This window comes from Lissotriton helveticus, chromosome 12 (genome assembly GCF_964261635.1).
Source record: "Lissotriton helveticus chromosome 12, aLisHel1.1, whole genome shotgun sequence".
Taxonomy (NCBI): domain Eukaryota; kingdom Metazoa; phylum Chordata; class Amphibia; order Caudata; family Salamandridae; genus Lissotriton; species Lissotriton helveticus.
Genome location: NC_136073.1, coordinates 219,115,484 through 219,133,745, shown reverse-complemented (window position 1 = coordinate 219,133,745; position 18,262 = coordinate 219,115,484). Strand labels below are relative to the sequence as shown.

Here is an 18,262-nt window from a genome sequence, read left to right as displayed (position 1 = left end):
TAGGGCAGTGGTAGCCACAGCCCCAGTCCAAGATATCCTCCCTGAACAGGTCAGGAGGGTTGTGCCAGTCACAACCCAATCTCAGACAACTTCCTTCCCAGAACAGGTTGTCAAGGCTGTGATGGTCACAGCCCACACCCAAACTGAGCCCCCTCCTGAAAAGGTTGGGAGAGTTGTGATGGCCACAGCTCAAACTCAGACAGATGACAGTGTTGTGAAGCCTGAAACTATGGATCACTCCACCCAGACAGAGAGTATTGAGGAGGAAGAGAAATCTCCCTCCCACCAGACTTTAGGAAAGGATCAGCCTCCTCAGGGAACTGATCTGACCCCTTGTGAAGAAACTGCCACAGAGGTAGTCAGGCCTAGCCTGGCAGAACCCCTGATGTCAGTGGACCCTTCCAAGGTGGGACCCAGTCTGGAGCAGGTAACCTGCCCCTCTCTACCCTGCCTCAGTCAGCCCAGGGCTGTAGAGGTCAGGGAGGCCAGTGTTGGACCCCAAAGGGCCCCCTGTCCAAAAGAATTCCCCAATCAGCAGATTAAGGGCACTGAAGCTAGTAATCCTAGCCAAGTGAAAATAAAACACACTCCTGAGGGATCCCCCTTAAAATTAGTTAGGGACCTCCCCCAGATGGACACTGCTGGGCACAGCCAAACTTGGGACCTGAGGGCCCCAGACCTGACCTGTCCCTCCAGTAAGCCAAACAGAGGGACCCAACCTCCAGCTGTAGGTAGCCAGAGGTTGACCCTGAGAGCCCAAAACAACTCAGTCTTGGAAAGAAAGGCCTCTAGGGTGGAAAATGATTGGAGGAAGCTGAGCCCAAAATTAGTGGAGCCTCACTTCAGTACTCCATTTCAGCACCAGCCTTTTTCTTTGACAAAACACACCACAGGTAGAGATTCCCTATGGTGGAGACCCTCAGACACCCTTAGGGTGAGGGATTGCTTAGTGGACCATGACATAGGGGGTAACCATGCCAGTGCTGGTACTTCCTTAAATGGCCACTTAGGCAATATAGGCTTACCTGGACAAGGATAGCCTTATCTCCTTTCGTTTGGGGGGGGGGTTATGTAGGAAGGTTGATCCCTGACTATGGTTGCCCCCAACTTTTTGCCTGGTGTTTTGCTGGTTTTCTGACTTAGTTGACCTGAGGCCCTGCTGTTCAGGACCTCAGGCCCACTGCTCTCTCTGTAAAATGGATTCCATGTACCTTAGGTACATATCTAAATTGGATACTGAGTCACCTTATCAGTCCCTGTACAGTGTACCTTAGGTACCCAGGGCATAGGTGTACCCAGGGCCTACCAGGGGCTGCAGCATGTATTATGCCACCCCTGGCTGGCCATCCAAATCTGACACAACTGGCTGCTTGACAGCTGGGGCAAGGTGGTGTAATCACCCTTTGCTTTAGATATAGGATACCTATATCTAACCTTAAAAATGGACCCACAGATCTCCTATCAGTCACTCCTATGGCAGGCCTTAACAATCCTGAAGGCAGAGTGCTTGGAATCGTGTGAGATGGTGCTCTGGCATGAGCTGAGCCTGTCTGCGGCTTTCGGGATCCATCCCTTAGCCGTTTCCATGATATCGCATACCATATACTCTTAAGTGCATTATAATCCTCGCGGTTATGTGCCAACTCTGGTATCGCTTTATCAAAACATGTCGAGTAAGGTGTCATACGAATTGGAATACTAACCCCTCGCCAATTCTGGCGACGGGGTTAGCATTCCACCCTTCTAGAGGGACACGACATGCCTGTAACCTATAACCCGGTTAAAAGTCAGACAGAGCCTTAGCATCCACAAAATGGATGCTGCCACCGAGACACAAGTCTGCCCTCCTGCTGCTGGGAGTCCTCCCAGAGCAGGAGATAAGGACAAAGGGTTTCCTGCCAGGGGCGGTGCCAGCACCGTCCCAGACAGGGTTTTGTGTATTGTAAGTAGGCAGGGCTTTAGAGGAAGGTGACTGCACGTGGCACCCCGGTGCTCACTGTGCATAGGCTGGCTGGAACCAGTTCCAGGGTCACTCCAGACCCTGTGCTGGGGAAAAGCCCGCCAAGGAAGTGGGTGTAACCACCCCTCCCTAGTCCCACCCATAGGGCAGGACTTAGTCGCGTGCCAGCCCCTTTTTACAGGATAAAGGTAGAGACTGGCCCCCTTCCAAATCAGATCATCTTTGAATCCTGAAACTACTTTCTGCGAAAGGAACTCAAGACTTCTTCCTAAGATTTCTCCCTTGTGACTAAGGAGTAGTCACCCTGCATCCGCAGGCACCATCCAAGAACACTGCGGTCTGCTGTAAGTCCTTCCTCCGGAATCCGACTGCCCAGCTCGACGAGAACCGGCTTCCCTGGCACCTCTGACCTCTACCCACCTCTACAGCCCAGCTGAGAACCGTGGGTGCGACGAGACCTCAAGGGACCGGCCATCTGCAAGACTGCACGACTTCTTTCCAGCAAGCCCGCCGAGTAATCTACTGGTGAGTGCTTTGGGGTCCGAGAAGCCCCGACTCTGAGCAGCTCCAGCTCCGAAGTGCAGCCCCCCAGCATCTCCACGATCTGCGTGGGGCCCTTCTGCTTTCCGCTGCTCACCGCGTTGTTTGGCTACTAGCCCGTTGGCTTGTGGCCTTCCTGACGACGCCCAACGACATTTCTGCTGCTGGTCTGGTTGCTCCAGACTGGCCCTTGCTCCCTTCCAGAAGAGGAGCACCCTGGACCCTCCTGGTCCACTCAAGACGCCATTTTGAGTCCACCGCGTGGGCTTGAATTAGCCAAGGCTTGTTGCCCAATCCTGGGTAACTTCGACGCCAACGACTTCATCCTTCGTGGGACAGCTCGCACCTCCATCCTGGTCGCCGACAACGCCTCCTGGTCCGAGAGACTGCAGAGCCCAGCAGCGCCCACTCACCTGACTGCGGTGACTTCGCCCGGTGCCATCCTGGTGCCCACTTAATCACTGGCTAGTGATTCAAGAACTTGGTCCCCTCTGCTTTCAGGTTTTCTTCTTCCTTGATCCAGGCTTGGATCCATCGAACTTTCCTTCACTGGTCGCCTGCCAGCAACTTCTTCCTTCCAGGCTCCTGGTCCGGCAACGAGATCCCCGACGTCTTTTCAGACCTATGCAGCTGCAGCCCCTGGGCTAGGTAACTTCGGCACTCCGGTGTCCCAGCATAGCCTCACTATCCAAGGGTCAGGATCCACTGTCGTTTTCTTCCCACCAGGTCGGGTTCGCCCGTGAACACTAACTTTGTGAATTCTAGCTTCCATAGACTTTGTCCCGCATCCCGCGTGAGAGTGCACACTCTGCACCCGAGTCCCCTAGGCCTCCTAGTAGTAATCTAACGATTCCCTAGTCCAGTCCTAGCGATTCCAAAGCCTATTAGAACTGTTACTTACCTGCTAGTAATTCGCATTCCACTTTTAGTGTATATGGTTTTTCGTGCCCCTCGGGCATTTGTGTATAACGTGCTAACTTAAGTATTTTCGTAAGAGTTTTGTTGTGTGCTTAGCTCCCTGTCTCATAAAGAGCCAGGGTAGTCTTGTTATAAATAAATACACTGTTTATTTTCATAACAACTTGTGTGGTGTCCTTTCACTGGGTGTTCAAGGGGTAATGTGATGGTAAAACAGCTGGCTTAACACGCCCTCTAGAGTCTTAGCCTTAGACTGCTCGTATCCATGCTACTAGGATAGCTGGTCTATAAGGTTGACTTACAACCAATCATCAATAAGGGTTGTTTGGACTGATATATAGTGATCACTAGAATAGTGAGCACTGCACATCAGGCCAACTTCTCACACCTGGTCATGACTGACGTGGCACTGCTGGAGTGGGAAGGTCACCGGGGGAAGGTAGAGATCATATGCATTTGCTCTCTTCTGGAGATTGGAGGCCTATCAGTGTTCTGGTTCATCTGTAGATCGGTCTGTACCTAAAGATTTCCTGCTATCCATCAAAGGGAAACTGGGGCATGTTCTTATGGCCAATATGTTTACCATTTGGTACTACAAGCAAGATGGAGTGGGATTCTGTATCTTTTTCTGGGAGGCTATACGCCTCTGGAGGTGGCTGGATCAGCAGAACATTTTCCTGGTAGCTAATCACTTAGTAGTTTCCCAATTGCCCGAGCAGACTAAAGTAGAAGTCTAAGTCTGGCAGACTACAAAAAGCTTCTCCATCTCGAGGAGAGGTGGGTTTTGCTCTGGCTAGATCAATATTCTTCTAACAGTGTCAACAATTTTGCATGCTACAGTTTTCTCCATGGCTGCTTGAAAAGAATCAAGAACTAATGTATGCATTCCCACCGCTCCCGTTCCTTCCTTGAGTTGTGAGCGACAATAGAACAAACTGGGCACAAGTCATCTTGTTCGAGCCCGGACTGGGCAACATTTACCCTCCTATCAAAGTAGCACTAAGGGAGGATCTCTTGTCTCAGCAACAGGGCAGGGTTGAGCAAAAACCTCCACATCGTACAGCTCAATAGGGGGAGATTGTGCAACAGCACTTGAATGATTTTGACTTACCGACAGAGATGGTTTATGCCATCCTTGCAAACAAACGCCATTCCACAAAGTCTAATTATGCTGGATAGAGGGACAGATTTGTCTTTACAATTCTTGCCTCTAAAGACCGTTTTCCTCTTTGTGAGCACGTCCACATGTTAAATGAGTACGCAACAGTTGCTTTTTGTGCAGAGCCTTTCCATCACTGCTATTCTCGACAAATTGATACTGAGGACCACGGTGACCTTTCAACCAAAGGTTGTGATTTTCATTCACGTTTGCTAATCGATTACTCTGCTGGGGTATTTTTCTCCTGCTAACCCGTCTAAGGAAGAGGACAGACTGTAGGCCTTAATATTAACCATACAAAAGAGTATTGTGTGGGTGATCATCTCTTTGTGGCTTTCTCTGGGGCAAAAAAAGGAAAGCTGTACCAAAGAGGACCCTGTCGAAGTGGATCATCCTCCGTATCAAAATCTATGTTGGAAAATGGCCCTCTCTGAAGAGTCACCCTTACTTTTTGTTTTCTTCTTCCTCCTCCTCTTTTTTTGACCTTCTTTTTGTTGGCTTTAGGGCTCCGAGCTCTTTGCCAGTGCTAAAATGCATGTGTTCTCTAAACAAGGTAACATTAGTGCTCACACAATTGACCTGTTTAGTTTATTTGCAAGTCCCTCGTAAAGTAGTATAAATATACCCAGGGCCTGTAACCTAAATGCTAATAGTGGGCCTGCAGCACTGATTGTGCTACCATACACGTAGCCTTTCAAACCCGTCTCAGGCCTGCCATTGCAGGGTCTATGTGTGCAGTTAACTGCAACTTCGACTTGGCATTTAAAATTGTGTGCCTAGCCTTAAGCTCTTTTATTACACATAAGTCACCCATAAGGTAGGCCATAGGTAGCCCTACGGGCAGGGTGCTTTGTAAATAAAAGGTAGGAGATCCTCTTTAAAGATTGTCCTGGTAGTGAACCGCTAATTTTTTTTTTTTTACTACTGTGAGGCCTGCTTTTCTCATAGGCTGGCATTGGGAATTTCTTAAAAGACTTTAAAGCTGTAATTCCTGATTTAAAAAACAAAAGGAGTAGTTGCATCATGTTTCACATCTTTGGAATGGTAATGATAACTCGTCTATACTGATAAAGTTGGATTTAATATTACTGTTTTGGACATGCCACTTTTAGAAAGTGGAGATTTCTCTGCACTTAGTGCAGTATGTGTCTTGCAGCCTGTCTCCAATGCACGTCTGGGATGGGTTACAGCAACACTTTGTACATTCCCTCTAGACAGCCATAAACACAGGACGGGTGGGAGTGCGAGATCACTCATCTGCATGAATCTACATTCTGATAGCTCTTCCAGGGCAGGAAAAGGGTGGGCGAGCTGACACACAGAATAGGCAGTGTCCTGTGCCCCACACAAAGGGCTAATTACCCCCTGCAGGCAGCCTGGCAGACAGGGCTGGGATGAAAGGGGACCTTTGCATTTCAAAGGCCTGCTTTAAAGTCAAAACCCACTTGAAAGGCACATTTGGGTATACGTGCTGGGACTCTGACCCTACTGGACCTGTGAAGTACTCTGCCAGAGGTAAGGATTGCGGGTTTACAAGGATTGCCACTCTGCCTGACTGCTGCTCTGAAAGAAGTGCTTCCTGCTTTGCTGAACTACCTGTTGATCTCTTCCCTGCAGAGGACAAGGACTTTACCCATCTCACTTGAACCTAGAGTGACTCCAAGGGCTTGCTGGCTTGCTCCCTTTTATGAAGTCTCAATGCCATTAAATACTTCCTTCAACTCTGCAACAGCACCTGGACTTTGCCATCTGAGAGTCCTGCCCTGCCAAGTGGTGCCTATCCAGTCCTGTGAAGGGTTATTTTTGCTATCCAGAACCATCAAAATTGATGCAGTGGCGACTTTGCACCAATCGGAACCGACGCATTGCTGTTCGACGCAGGAGCCGATCGACTACATCGCCTCGAAGGACAGCATGGATCGACGCTGATGTTACACCTACATTGTAAAGGGGTTCGATGCTGAATCCTTCATCGACAGGGTGGATTGGCACAGACACTTTGCCGCCATCCACGGGATCGATGTTGTCAACGCTTGCTCCATCCAAGTTACTTTCTTAGTGGTACCTGCGTGAGCCCTGTAGCCAACCTGCCTGCCATTGCGGTTGTCCTGAACTTTGGATTTGCCCCAGTCTAGCAAGACCTCAAGTAACCTCTCAGCGCTATTGACTTCTAAGCACTACTTTTTGATGTATTCTTTATAAATGTATAACTTCGGTTCTACTTATTGGATTTGTGTCGCTTCGGTCTGGTTTTACTCCTAAATTATAATCTATTTTTCTAACCCTGTCTGGAGTATTTTAGTGGTGTGTTTTTTTATTTGGGGGGGGGGAGAGGGGAGAGGGGAGAGGGGAGAGGGGAGAGGGAGGGAGAGAGAGAGAGAGAGACACACAGAGACACAGAGACACAGACACAGAGACACTTTACACATTGCCTCTATAGATGAGCCTGACTGCTCTGTGCCGAACTACCAGAGTGTGAGCACAGGTTATCTTTTAGTGTGCATCTAGCTTACCCTGACTAGATCGGTGGTTCCTGTTTGAACATGGTGCATACATCTGCCAGCCAGAAACCTCAGTTCTAAGACTCTGCTATACTCTGGACAAGACGCAACCCTTTCAAGGACTTGAAGCCACCTCTTGGTCCATGGCCAAGGCATTGGAGTGTGCGGTGACTGATTTTGATATCTGCCAGGCTGCAGTGTGGGTGTCAGTTCACATGTTTGTGGAGCATTACTGCCTCAGCAGTCAAGAAGGGCCCCTCGACCACTCACCGTCCTTTAACCACCCAGTTCTTTGGAGTAGACTCCTGAACACAATAAGGGTTTCAGTTAGATTTTGGGACACTGTCACCTTTAGTGTGTTAGTGCTCTGTGTCTGACAATGCAGAAGGAGAAAGGTTAAAAAACTGAGAGTGCGTGGATAGGGCACTTAATTGTGACTCCATTCTGTAACTTATAAGGCAGTTCATAATCACTAAGGAGCCACATTATGCTACCTATCTGCGCACAGCCTCATTGCTGTAAAATTCTCCGGATCCAGTCTGAAACCTAGGGATATTCCATTATCGAGGGTAGGTTATTTGTCCCTTCTATATATCAGGGCATAGTGTACTTTCTTCTTGAAACCATTACTGCGTATTCAAGTTCACCTTGTGCACACTGTGACCAATCCTGTACTAATGAACCAATTTCTGTTGTTTTTTTAATAATTTATTTCGAAGACTAACACCTCAAATCAAGTTCTCACTTGTTTCTTTGCAAAAATTGTGGACTTGTAATTTTTTTTCTTTACATTTATTTTGATACGGAGAGGTTGTATGTGCATAGATAATAATGTAAAACTTATATATATATATATTTTAACATGAATATTTATTTCCTCAGTGTTTATTGAAAAGATCGTACCAAAGGGAATACCTCACAAGAAGAATGATAGAACTCCTGATTGTTCATTTGAGGTAAGCCATAATTTCCCCTACTGAAATTATTTATCCACTATATTATTAAAATAAGGTACTTTTGTAAAGGAGTTTTTGGTTCAGAATTAAGAACATATGATATCCGTTTATGATGTAACAATAAATACATACTTGTTTTATCATTAACATGTTCTATTCCCTAAACACTTGCTTCCTCACTGTATAAAGTATGCTATCACTGTGCTGGTATATAGACCCCTTTTGGTACTTTTTCATCTGCTTAGTGGGTTTAAACATTTCTGGTGATCAAACTACTTAGAGCTAAGATTCAGCGACGTCTGGGACATTCTAGGCACCACACTGGAGGTGAGAGATGTAAATATGAGTTTATTTGCAAATGCTATGATATTTACATTGAGACCATGGTTGACCCTTGATGTCTTTCCTCCCCGAATTGAACAACTTCCAAAGAGTATCTGGTTTTGTGGTCAATTATAATGCAGGTCAGAAAAAGCTTAATCTTAACATGACTACATGAGAGAAGGTGGAGCTATGGTTAATATTCCAGGGCCAGGGTTTGAGATACTGGAGCATAACGGCGACAAGAGTGCTGGATATGTTGTGCAGAGCAAACTATCCTGGGGTGGTAAGGACAATGAAGATGGATCTTAGCAGGTGGATGGGACGATTTGTTGCTGGAGAGAATAGAAGTGCTAAAACAAAACTATGGTTCTTCCACAGCTGCTTAGCTTTTTACAAGCTTTATCAACTGAACAGTTAAAAAAAGAATTACTTTTTGGCACATAAAGAGGATTAGAAGATTTTCATCTGCAGAGCATATAGTTACCGTCGCTAGATCTAAAAATATCTATGAAGATTGCAGACTTAGTTGATCCTGTTCTGGCATTGCATGTCCTATGGATACACAGAACGGACTTGCACAATGTGCATCAGAGCCCTAAACCTCTTACACTTACTGTCATTTTAAATGTAAATGCTGGAATCACCACGGGGCAGCATGGGAAGTATCGAAATAGTACGAGGATGTTGAATCAGACCTAATGTCTTCTGGTAAAACAGTCTCACTTTTTCATAGAGAGAAGGAGGTGCTTGGACTGCATCCTTTCCTTCTTTCCAAAAATAATTATGGTTCTACTTTAAACAGTTCATACATTTACCAGAATATTTTGGAAACCTGTCTACTCTAGTGAAGCACACCCTGCAGACTGTGGTCTTGCATTGGACTTAAAGCTGTTGGTTAGAACAATATATTTGAGGCAGTCGTGTCAGCTACTTAATATTCTGAAATGATCTGAGTAAGCTTCATGGACAGGGGTCTCTATTTGAGTAATTCTAGAACACTATAATCATAAACAAATGGTATTTAATGTACAAATAAAATGTATAAAACTAAAATTTAATAGACATCGGAGTGGATGCTTGTGACAGATGAACTTGGTGATCTTTGAAGTTTGATTCACACATCTGATAAAGGTGATCAAAGTGTGTATTAAAGCAGTAACTAACAGAATGGCCGGTGAACTATAATATACAATGGAATGGGGCTGAATGTAAGTTGGCAACATTTCGATCCTATTGTAAATACAGGATCATCATCAAAAGTTTGTCAAATATGGACCAGAGAGAACACTGTAACACGACAGAAAAAGGAATCCTAATCTGGTATACAAGTAAAGAGCAAAATACATATGTGAAGGAAGAAAGGGGCGAGAGCTACTAACTTCAAGTCACAATGCACACTGTAATGGAAAAGAAAAGGAATTATGTGTAAAGTGCCGGTCACAACATGGAAAGGGAAGGAGAAAAGTAGAATAAATAGATCACTTAAACTGCAGAATGAGTAACGGGGAGACATGGTTCAGAAAGAATATCAATCCAAAATGAAACCTGTTCCCTTTTCTCCTTTTTTACTACAACATTAGCTACAAAGTTCTTCGTCCTTGAGTGGCTTATGTAGTTTATTACATGGCATGTTTTTTTTTTTAATAACGGTTATTGTCTAATTGGTTATTTCTGAGGTTATGCCTTGCAAGATGTTTGGGTTGTTTTCTTCTTTTCTCTCCAAGAATGTGCATGTATTTCTCTTTCATAGCTCCTTTTTCCTTCTCCTTGTAGTGGGCGAGAACTTCCCTTTCAGGTGGCATTTATTTGCTCAATTTTTCTCTTGGCTGCTTTCTTATGTGTATTGCTGGAAGAGTGCACTGATCAATTTGTTACTACCTGTGGTTTTTGGGTTAACATTTACTGAACTGTTTTCTGACTGCTCATTCTTAGCCTCAAAGCTTCTTTTTTTTTTTTTTATTTTTTTTTTCACCATCAATATTCCATCAGTTTTTTCACTGAAGATAAACCAAAAATAATTAAACCTCAAAATATATAAACAATATGTACAAAAAAATCCCAAAATAAGAAAAGATTAAGAGATATCAGAAAGAAGCAATAGCATAATACACAAGAAAAAAAACCCACAAAATATTACATATCATAATTAATTCTTAGACACCAAGCACTAATAATCCACATTTATGCTTAAAGTGATTACATCCTAGCCTTCCAGTCCACTATCGGAGCCTAGATACTTTTTCCCAGCTTCCTAGCTTTCCACCCTTTCTTCTCATAATGACCTTTTTTCCAAATTATACATGGCCAAAAGCCTAGAGACCCATTGTTGGAATGTGGGGGGGGGGTAGAATCTTTCCAGGCTGCGGCAACACAAATCCTAGCAATCGCCGTGACAACAAATAGAAACTCTCTGTACGGTATTACAGCTCCCTCCCTACAAGTGCCTAAGATCATTAATTCGTTAGTTAGATTTACTTTAATTTTTAGTGATTGATCTAAAAAGGACTTTATAGCTTTTTTCCATAGTTCAAGTTTTGGACAGGTTGCGAACATGTGCAGAGCATCAGCCTCCAAGCTACCACAGTGGGGACAGTTGATTCCCGTTTGCCCTCCCCACTGGGCTATTTTTGCCGGAGTATAGGAAAGATTGAAATTTTTTTTTAAATGTTGGGCTTTTAGGTTTGCTACCTTCAAAACCACGCAGCCCATTTTGAGCGAGGTTGCCAATTCGCTACCATCAATACCCAATTTCTCCCTCCATTTCTCAGTATGTTTAGTAAGATCATCATTTTGTTTTTGATTTAGCTCGCCATATAGTTGGGATATGGAACAGCCTTCGGGGTTTTGCAACCTGTCCATAACTGTTTCTTTACACAAACCTGTTACACCCCCCCCCCCTCTTTTTACTTAAAGCTGAGTGTATCTGTAAGAGTCTAAAAAACTCCCTTCCGTCGAGGTTGAACCGACTTTGTGCCAATTCGAACGTTATTATACCATCACAGTCCATTATATCACCGATAGTTTTCTGCCTCAAAGCTTCTTAATGTAGAGCGATCAGCTTGTACCCCTCACTGACCTTTCCCCTATTGTCTTACCCGTAATAGAATTGTGATTTTGTGCATTTAACAAGCTTTCGGTAATTTCCGCTGGGTTTTTCTTAGGACCATATATTACTTGAAACGAAGACAGTGGTGTTTTGTTCATTATTAATGTGTTGAATTTTCCTTGCACTTAGTAGTGATTAGGGTCAGTTATTAGAAGCTGGCTCATGCAGTCTAGTGTCATATCTGCTTTCAAGGAATGTATTTTTGGGTGCACATAGGTATTGTGAGTACCGGAGGTATTGAATGCCTAAAGTTGACGCTTCTCTTTCTCCACTGCTCAGTGCTTTCCTTAATTCTTGATTGCTGTTTATGGGGAAATTGTCTTTTGCTCATTGGTTGCAGTTACAGTCGTTGTTGTAGGTACTTCAACAATTATGGCTGTTTTCTTCAAATAGTGTTGATTACCAATAGGCTGCCTCTTCTGAATTGTGTAGAATGACTGGGCATTATCTGATGGCTCCCACTCAACTTTAGATTCCTAACTAGTCAAACCGCTCTTCATAGTTCAATGCTTTGCCTAATATATATCTTATATTGAGATCGGTGTCAGCCTACATGAGTTTCCTCCCCTCTCTCACAGGTCTTTAAATTGTCAGTCATGGGATTTGTCTTTTCCCATCATAGGATCTTCATTTATAGTCTTAAATGCTAGAATATTTCTCTCTACAATGCATAGACATCAGAACTCCTTTTTGCAGTCCTTTTCCATGGAAACCTCACTAAATAACGTATCTGTCCATTAATTTAATGATGTCAATATGTAACAGAAGCCTATCAGAGGTCTAGTTTTTCCTGAGTGTGCATATAAAGTTGTCTTCTGCATCTTAGGATCATCATTGAAGTCATCAACTTTAAATAATCCCCTCAGTGTAATCTGTCAGATGTATTTTCATCCTGCATGCTGTAGGAGAATTGTTGGAAACAGTCTAATATAGCCTATGAATGCTCAAAACTTAGTCATGGAAAAAATGCTTCCTGTATGCAAAAACAGCATGAAGAAGCAAAGCAGCCTGATAGGATATCTCTGGCGAGATTAAAAAGAGACCTTCACCTTTAAAGAATCATCCTATTCCACAATACACTATAGTGGCAGTTTGCCTGAGAGTGTCAGTTCTTTTTTTCTGGCTTTTTCAGGCAGGATCTCTGCTTTGGGTGTCGTTTCACCTACAAATCTTTTCCCATCACATATTCAGCGCTTGTAAAAGCATTGTACTCAACAGTTTGACATCGCCACTGTCGAGTACATTCATTTTTTCTTATTTTCTGACAGGATTATTAGTCAGAATACCTGCTCTTTTGACCAAATGCCCATCATGTGGTCGAAAGAAGGCGAGCTCTGATGCTAATAAGGTCTGTATGGCGTGTCTGTCACCTATACACCTCACTAAACGATGTGACATTTGTAGTAAAATGCCAAAAGGATGCTCTAAGACCAAGAAAGCATCAGACTGCATGGTTGAATGCAGGATATGACGGCAGAACAAGAAAGGAAGAAAAGGAAAAGACTGGAAAGATCATCCTCTCACCATTCTGCAGAAAGCATAAAAATCAGATATGGGCTTCCACAGAGGGAGGTCTAAGGACAGGAAATCTCCTTCACGATATCGATATTGACACTATTCTCATCGCTGTCATACTTTGACGTCAAGCACCTCGTCCCCACCAAGAGTTTTGACCCCGTCTTTTTCGCAGTGAAAAAAAGACATCATCATAGTCCTTGCTCGATTTCCAAGATGGTGGCGAAAGATCCACAACGCTGTCTATGCTGAAGACTACGATGGCGCCGCCATCTCACTCTAGCTCAGCGTTAAAGTCACAGTTCAATTTCAAGATCCCACTGGTCGGTGTTAGTCTAAACACTCTAAGACTAAAACTAATTTGGCGTCAAAGTGACATTTTCTCCGGTATTGGAGCTTTCATAGATTCACATGCCTGAATCATTCCCCGTTGTCGAGACGGGGGTCTCTGGTATATAAAAAAGCAATGCTTAGTTGGATAGCAAACTGAAAAGAGGCCTAGGCCCATTTCCCTTTTGCAACCCATAACATTTGTTATGTAAAAGAGACCAAACTTGTCCCTGAACCAATCAGAGCCTCTCACTCTCTAGAACAATCCTGAGAGAGCCTTTTTCCCCTCGGATTTTCTACCGGATGACGTGCTAGGGAGTCTCCTTTGAGCTCTGCTCAAAATTCTACTTTCTCAACCTGATGTGAGGACTTTGTTCTTAGAATTTCATCTGGATTTATACTCTTCTTGGCTGCCTTCTACTTCATTCTTCAGAGAATGTCTGGAAAGGAGAAAAAAAGGTTTATTTAGAGCTGGTGCCACCTGTTCCAAGAAGAGGTTTTACACAGATGACCCTCATGCTGATTGTATTTACTGTCTTTACCCGGATCATCAAGCTAAAGACTTTAAGGTATGTCACTCCTTTTCAAGTATACCCTGAGGGATCGTGAAGGGCACCTTTTGATATGGCTTCAAAATCTAAAGCGGTACAAAAGGGGGCCAGAAAGGAGGTTATCTCCAGTGATGGTGATGAGGCATCCTCCTCTACATTTAGGAGATCTCAAAAGAGAAGAAAATCTCCTCATGGTCATTTCTCAGAGGAATGTCCTGAGAAGGCCCTCAAAAAGGCCACTCAAGGGCCTTCTGGGTTCAGTCCTTCAAAATCTCCGCAGTCTAGAGAAAAGGAGAGTAAGGGACATGCTTCAGGGGTAAAACCACCAAAAAAAGACTGGTTCTGAGCCGTCAAAATCACCCTCTCAGGTTAAGGAACCCTTCAGAAAGCCGTCTTCTATGCCTCCTAAGGTAAACCCCAAAAAACCTGCATCGACGACTGGATCGTCGAGTAAGAAGTTTTCATCGCCGACGATGAAGGTTGAGGTGAAGCTAGTTTCCAAGAGGCCGTCATTGCCTGTGACAGTTGGCTCTCTGTCGACGGCGTCATCGTCGACGATGGTGTCAACGCCGGTAACATCGACAAATTTTACAACGACATCCGTGTCGACAACAGGATCGTCAACGGGAACATCAACGACGGTAACTGTCGTCGACAGCGAATACATCAGTATGCTTGGTATCGACGATGGCCTCAACGACATTGGTGTTGTCGGCGATCTCATCGACGGGCTCGTCGACGAGAGAAAAAACTCTGGAGAAGCTGGAAATCGTCAGGAAGAAGAGGATTACGCCAGAGATCACCTCCCTAAGCAAAATTACTCCTCTTTTGCCATCACACCTACTAGAGGAGCTGAATTCAGAAGAAGAGGAAGATAAGGGACCCTTCGGATACGTCAGTAGCCCCTCGCAAACTACATGTTAAATGCCAAGAAGATGACTTTGAGGAAGGATACGGGGAGTATCAATATCCTCCACATCAGCATTATCGCCAGGGCTCCCAGGAAGAGATGGTTGGCATGCCATCTTCCTTGATGACGGATCTGCATTATATGTTGGCGGACTATAGAAAGAGGTTCCCGCCAACGCCAGCTTCTCAGGAAATACCTGCTTCGCATCCACGCTCCATCCCTACTACTCCGATTGGAAGCAGGGAGCCACTGCAAGACCATGCTCCTAGATCTCCTCCACCAGTACACCAACAGAATCCTGGCACCACAGACAATGATGACCAGGAGGTGGGAGAAATAACCGATCCAAACAAAGAATGGGATGATTATCTTATTCCATCACCGTCTTCTCCCTCACCAGTGCCTATTGATTCTCCACCGGAGAATATCGGCGGGTTCCATAATTAGATGAAGAGAGCTGCAAAGAGGTTTCAGCTTCCTATGTCTCCGACACAAACAGTGTATTTCTTGTATGATTTTAAAGAGCCATACCGCAAGTCAGTTCGGGCTATCCTGATTGTTAGCCAGATGTGGTAAGAGGGATTAACCCCTTGCCTGCGGGGCTAATTCCCCTGCTGTGCTGGGAGGCGGGGGGGCGCACACAGCGCCCTGGTGCTCATGACGAGCTCAGCTTGTCATGAGCCACGGTGGCCATGTGCTCATGTCGATCTGAGCTCGTCACGGCCACACCCGTTTTTGTAGAACGTTTAGCACAGCAGGGAAATCAGCCCCGCGTGTGAGCGTTGCGGCCATCATGAGCACACTGCCACCGTGGCTTATGCCGAGCTGAGATCGTCATGAGCATGGGAGGGGTTAAAAGTCATGACGACACCGCCGACAGTCACTCGTGTTCTCGCCAGACTAGAGAAGAAATATAAAGCTGCTTTAGACGCTCCAGCTTGCTTACTGGGCCATCATAAGCTGGATTCCGTTATCTCTCAAGCGGCACAGCAGAAATCTAAGAATCCCTCAGCCCCCATATCAGCGCCTCCTGACAGAGAGTGTAGGCGTTTAGAACACACAGGAAAAAGATTTTCATACATGTCTGCTCTTCTAGTTAAAGCGGCTAATGCCCTTGCCAAGTGTTCTTACAAAGATAAAGAAGGAACTGTGTAAAAAAATACTGATCGCTCTGTGGTAGCCCAGGCAACATTTGTTCATGTCGGAGGTTCATCTGATTAGTCTACCACCAATACCGTCACTCTTGACCATGTCCCGGGGACCAATACTTCATCCAGATCCGAAATCGCTACGCTTAGCAGCCTGGCTCCTGAACACTGCGAATTTCAACACCTTGATATTTCATCGGAATGCAGAAATATATTATCTAATGCCAGAGCGGAAAGCACAAACAGGACATAGAAGATGAAATGGAAGAGATTCTGTTTGTGGTGTCAAGAGCGGAAGATTCATCCTTTTTTAACTCAGCGGCACATGAAATTATCCCATATATTCTAATGTTGGCAAAATCTGGTTTGGCCCATGCCTCTATTAAAGTGCATCTCGCTGCTATATCTCGATATAGAAGAACTTCCTCAGGACCATCACTGTGGTCTGAAAGAATCATCAAACAGTTGATGAAACGATTATTTTTAACTTTTTGTCCCATAAAACCTTCTCCACCTCTCTAGCAGTTGAACATTGTTCTATCTCAATTGATGAAGTAGCCCTTCAAACCAATTCACAGGGCGGACCTAAAATTCTTATCCTGGAAGGTAGATCTTCTCATTGTTCTCACTTGAGACAGGAGAGTTGGGGAGATACAGGCTCTCACTATACAAGAACCGTTCTTGCAGTTTATGGAGGACAGGATTGTTCTCCGGACTATTCCTAAATTCATTCCGAAAGTACCTACAGACTTTCATCTGAATGAACCGCTGATCCTTAAGAGATTTTTCCCTCAATTTTCAACGGCAGCGGAAAAAACTCTTCACTCACTAGATGTTTAAGTGCTGTCCGAAGTTCTACTTACAAAAGACAAGGCCTTTCCGCAAGTCTTCTCAACTATTTGTTTTTTATAGTGCACCCAGGATGGGCTTTCCTTTATCAAAGAGGGAAATTGCCCGATGGATTTCAAATGCGATACAATATTGTCATTAGGCAGCTGGGAAGCCGTTGAATGCACACGTTCGTGCTCATTGTCCTAGAGCAGTGTCCACCTCCACTGCTTTTATTTGCGGGAGTACCTATCCAGGATATCTACAGAGCTGCTACCTGGAAGTGTACGCATACCTTCACCAGACATTACTGCCTCGATGCAGCTGCAGAGAAGGATGTGGCAGTGGGACAAGCAGTACTGAGAAACCTTTTCCAGTAACGGTGGGCCCTCTTTACCATCCCTCCTTCCTTTCTTGGTTACATGTGCACATTTTATTGTTATGTATTGTATGATATGCAATTTTTGAAAGGATATATATATATATATATATATATATATATATATATATATATATATATATATATATATATATATATATATATATTCACTGAAAAAACCATAGGTTATAGACCATATATAGTTAGGAATTAGCATTTAAAAAACCTTTTTTTACTCACACAAAACCATTGAAATTCCATATATAGTTAGTTGCACTAACTATATATCGCGCACCCGCAATCCACTGCTGATCATGACACATATTACATCATTCATGACATGGTCAGTGACATCACTGATGACATCACTGATGACATCTCAAATGACATCACTGATGACATCACTGATGACAACATCCAGTGACTGTATGTTTCTGTAAAGTTAAAATAGGTCTTACATATTGAAGAATGAGTGGATTTATAAGTGTCTGGATGAAGGATTTAGTAGGTGCATGACTGACTGTATGAGTGAGTGATTAAATGTGTCTCACTGAGTGCATGGGTTAGTGACTAAACTGTCTTAATTTCTGCATCGTTATATCTTTTGTTCTGTAAACTGCTGCATGTGTTGATCAGTAGCTATATGAGTAACTATATGGGTTATTGATTGGTTGCCCATGTATTTGTATGGGAGACTGAGTGTGTATGTGTGGGTGTCTGGGAGGTGTATGACTCTGTGCATAGATGTGTGAGCAGTTGATTCACTAGATGTATGGGTTCAAAAGTGCATGTGGAAACAGCTGTATGGGCGGTTGACTGTGTGCATGAGTGTATTGGTGAGTGAATGGATATCTCAGTGCTACATGTCAAAGTAAGTACATATGTAAAACACAGTACATGTGAGAGTTGACATATATAAATAACTGTGCATAAGAGCCAGTGAATGTGTGAGTGGCTGTATGGATCATTGTGAACTTGTATCCGGGATTGTATAAGAGAGTAAATATGTGTTAGTATGTGTTTGAATAAGTAAGGTGTGTATAACTGTATAGTTGAGAAAATGGAGGTGTGATTGATTCTTTGCATGACTGACTAGGTGTGTGTGTAACTTTCAGTGAATTTTCAAGGTTTTGTAAA

General features: G+C 44.2%; 1 protein-coding gene across 1 annotated transcript in view; it reads left to right on the top strand.

Annotated features, from left to right (window-relative positions):
• The window catches only part of ZCCHC14 (zinc finger CCHC-type containing 14), a 799,037-nt gene that overhangs the window by 215,166 nt on the left and 565,609 nt on the right, over positions 1 to 18,262 (top strand). Inside the window, exon 3 of the mRNA XM_078670582.1 lies at positions 7,961 to 8,034. Coding sequence (XP_078526708.1) covers positions 7,961 to 8,034 — 74 coding nt within the window. The remainder of the gene's footprint in view (positions 1 to 7,960; positions 8,035 to 18,262) is intronic.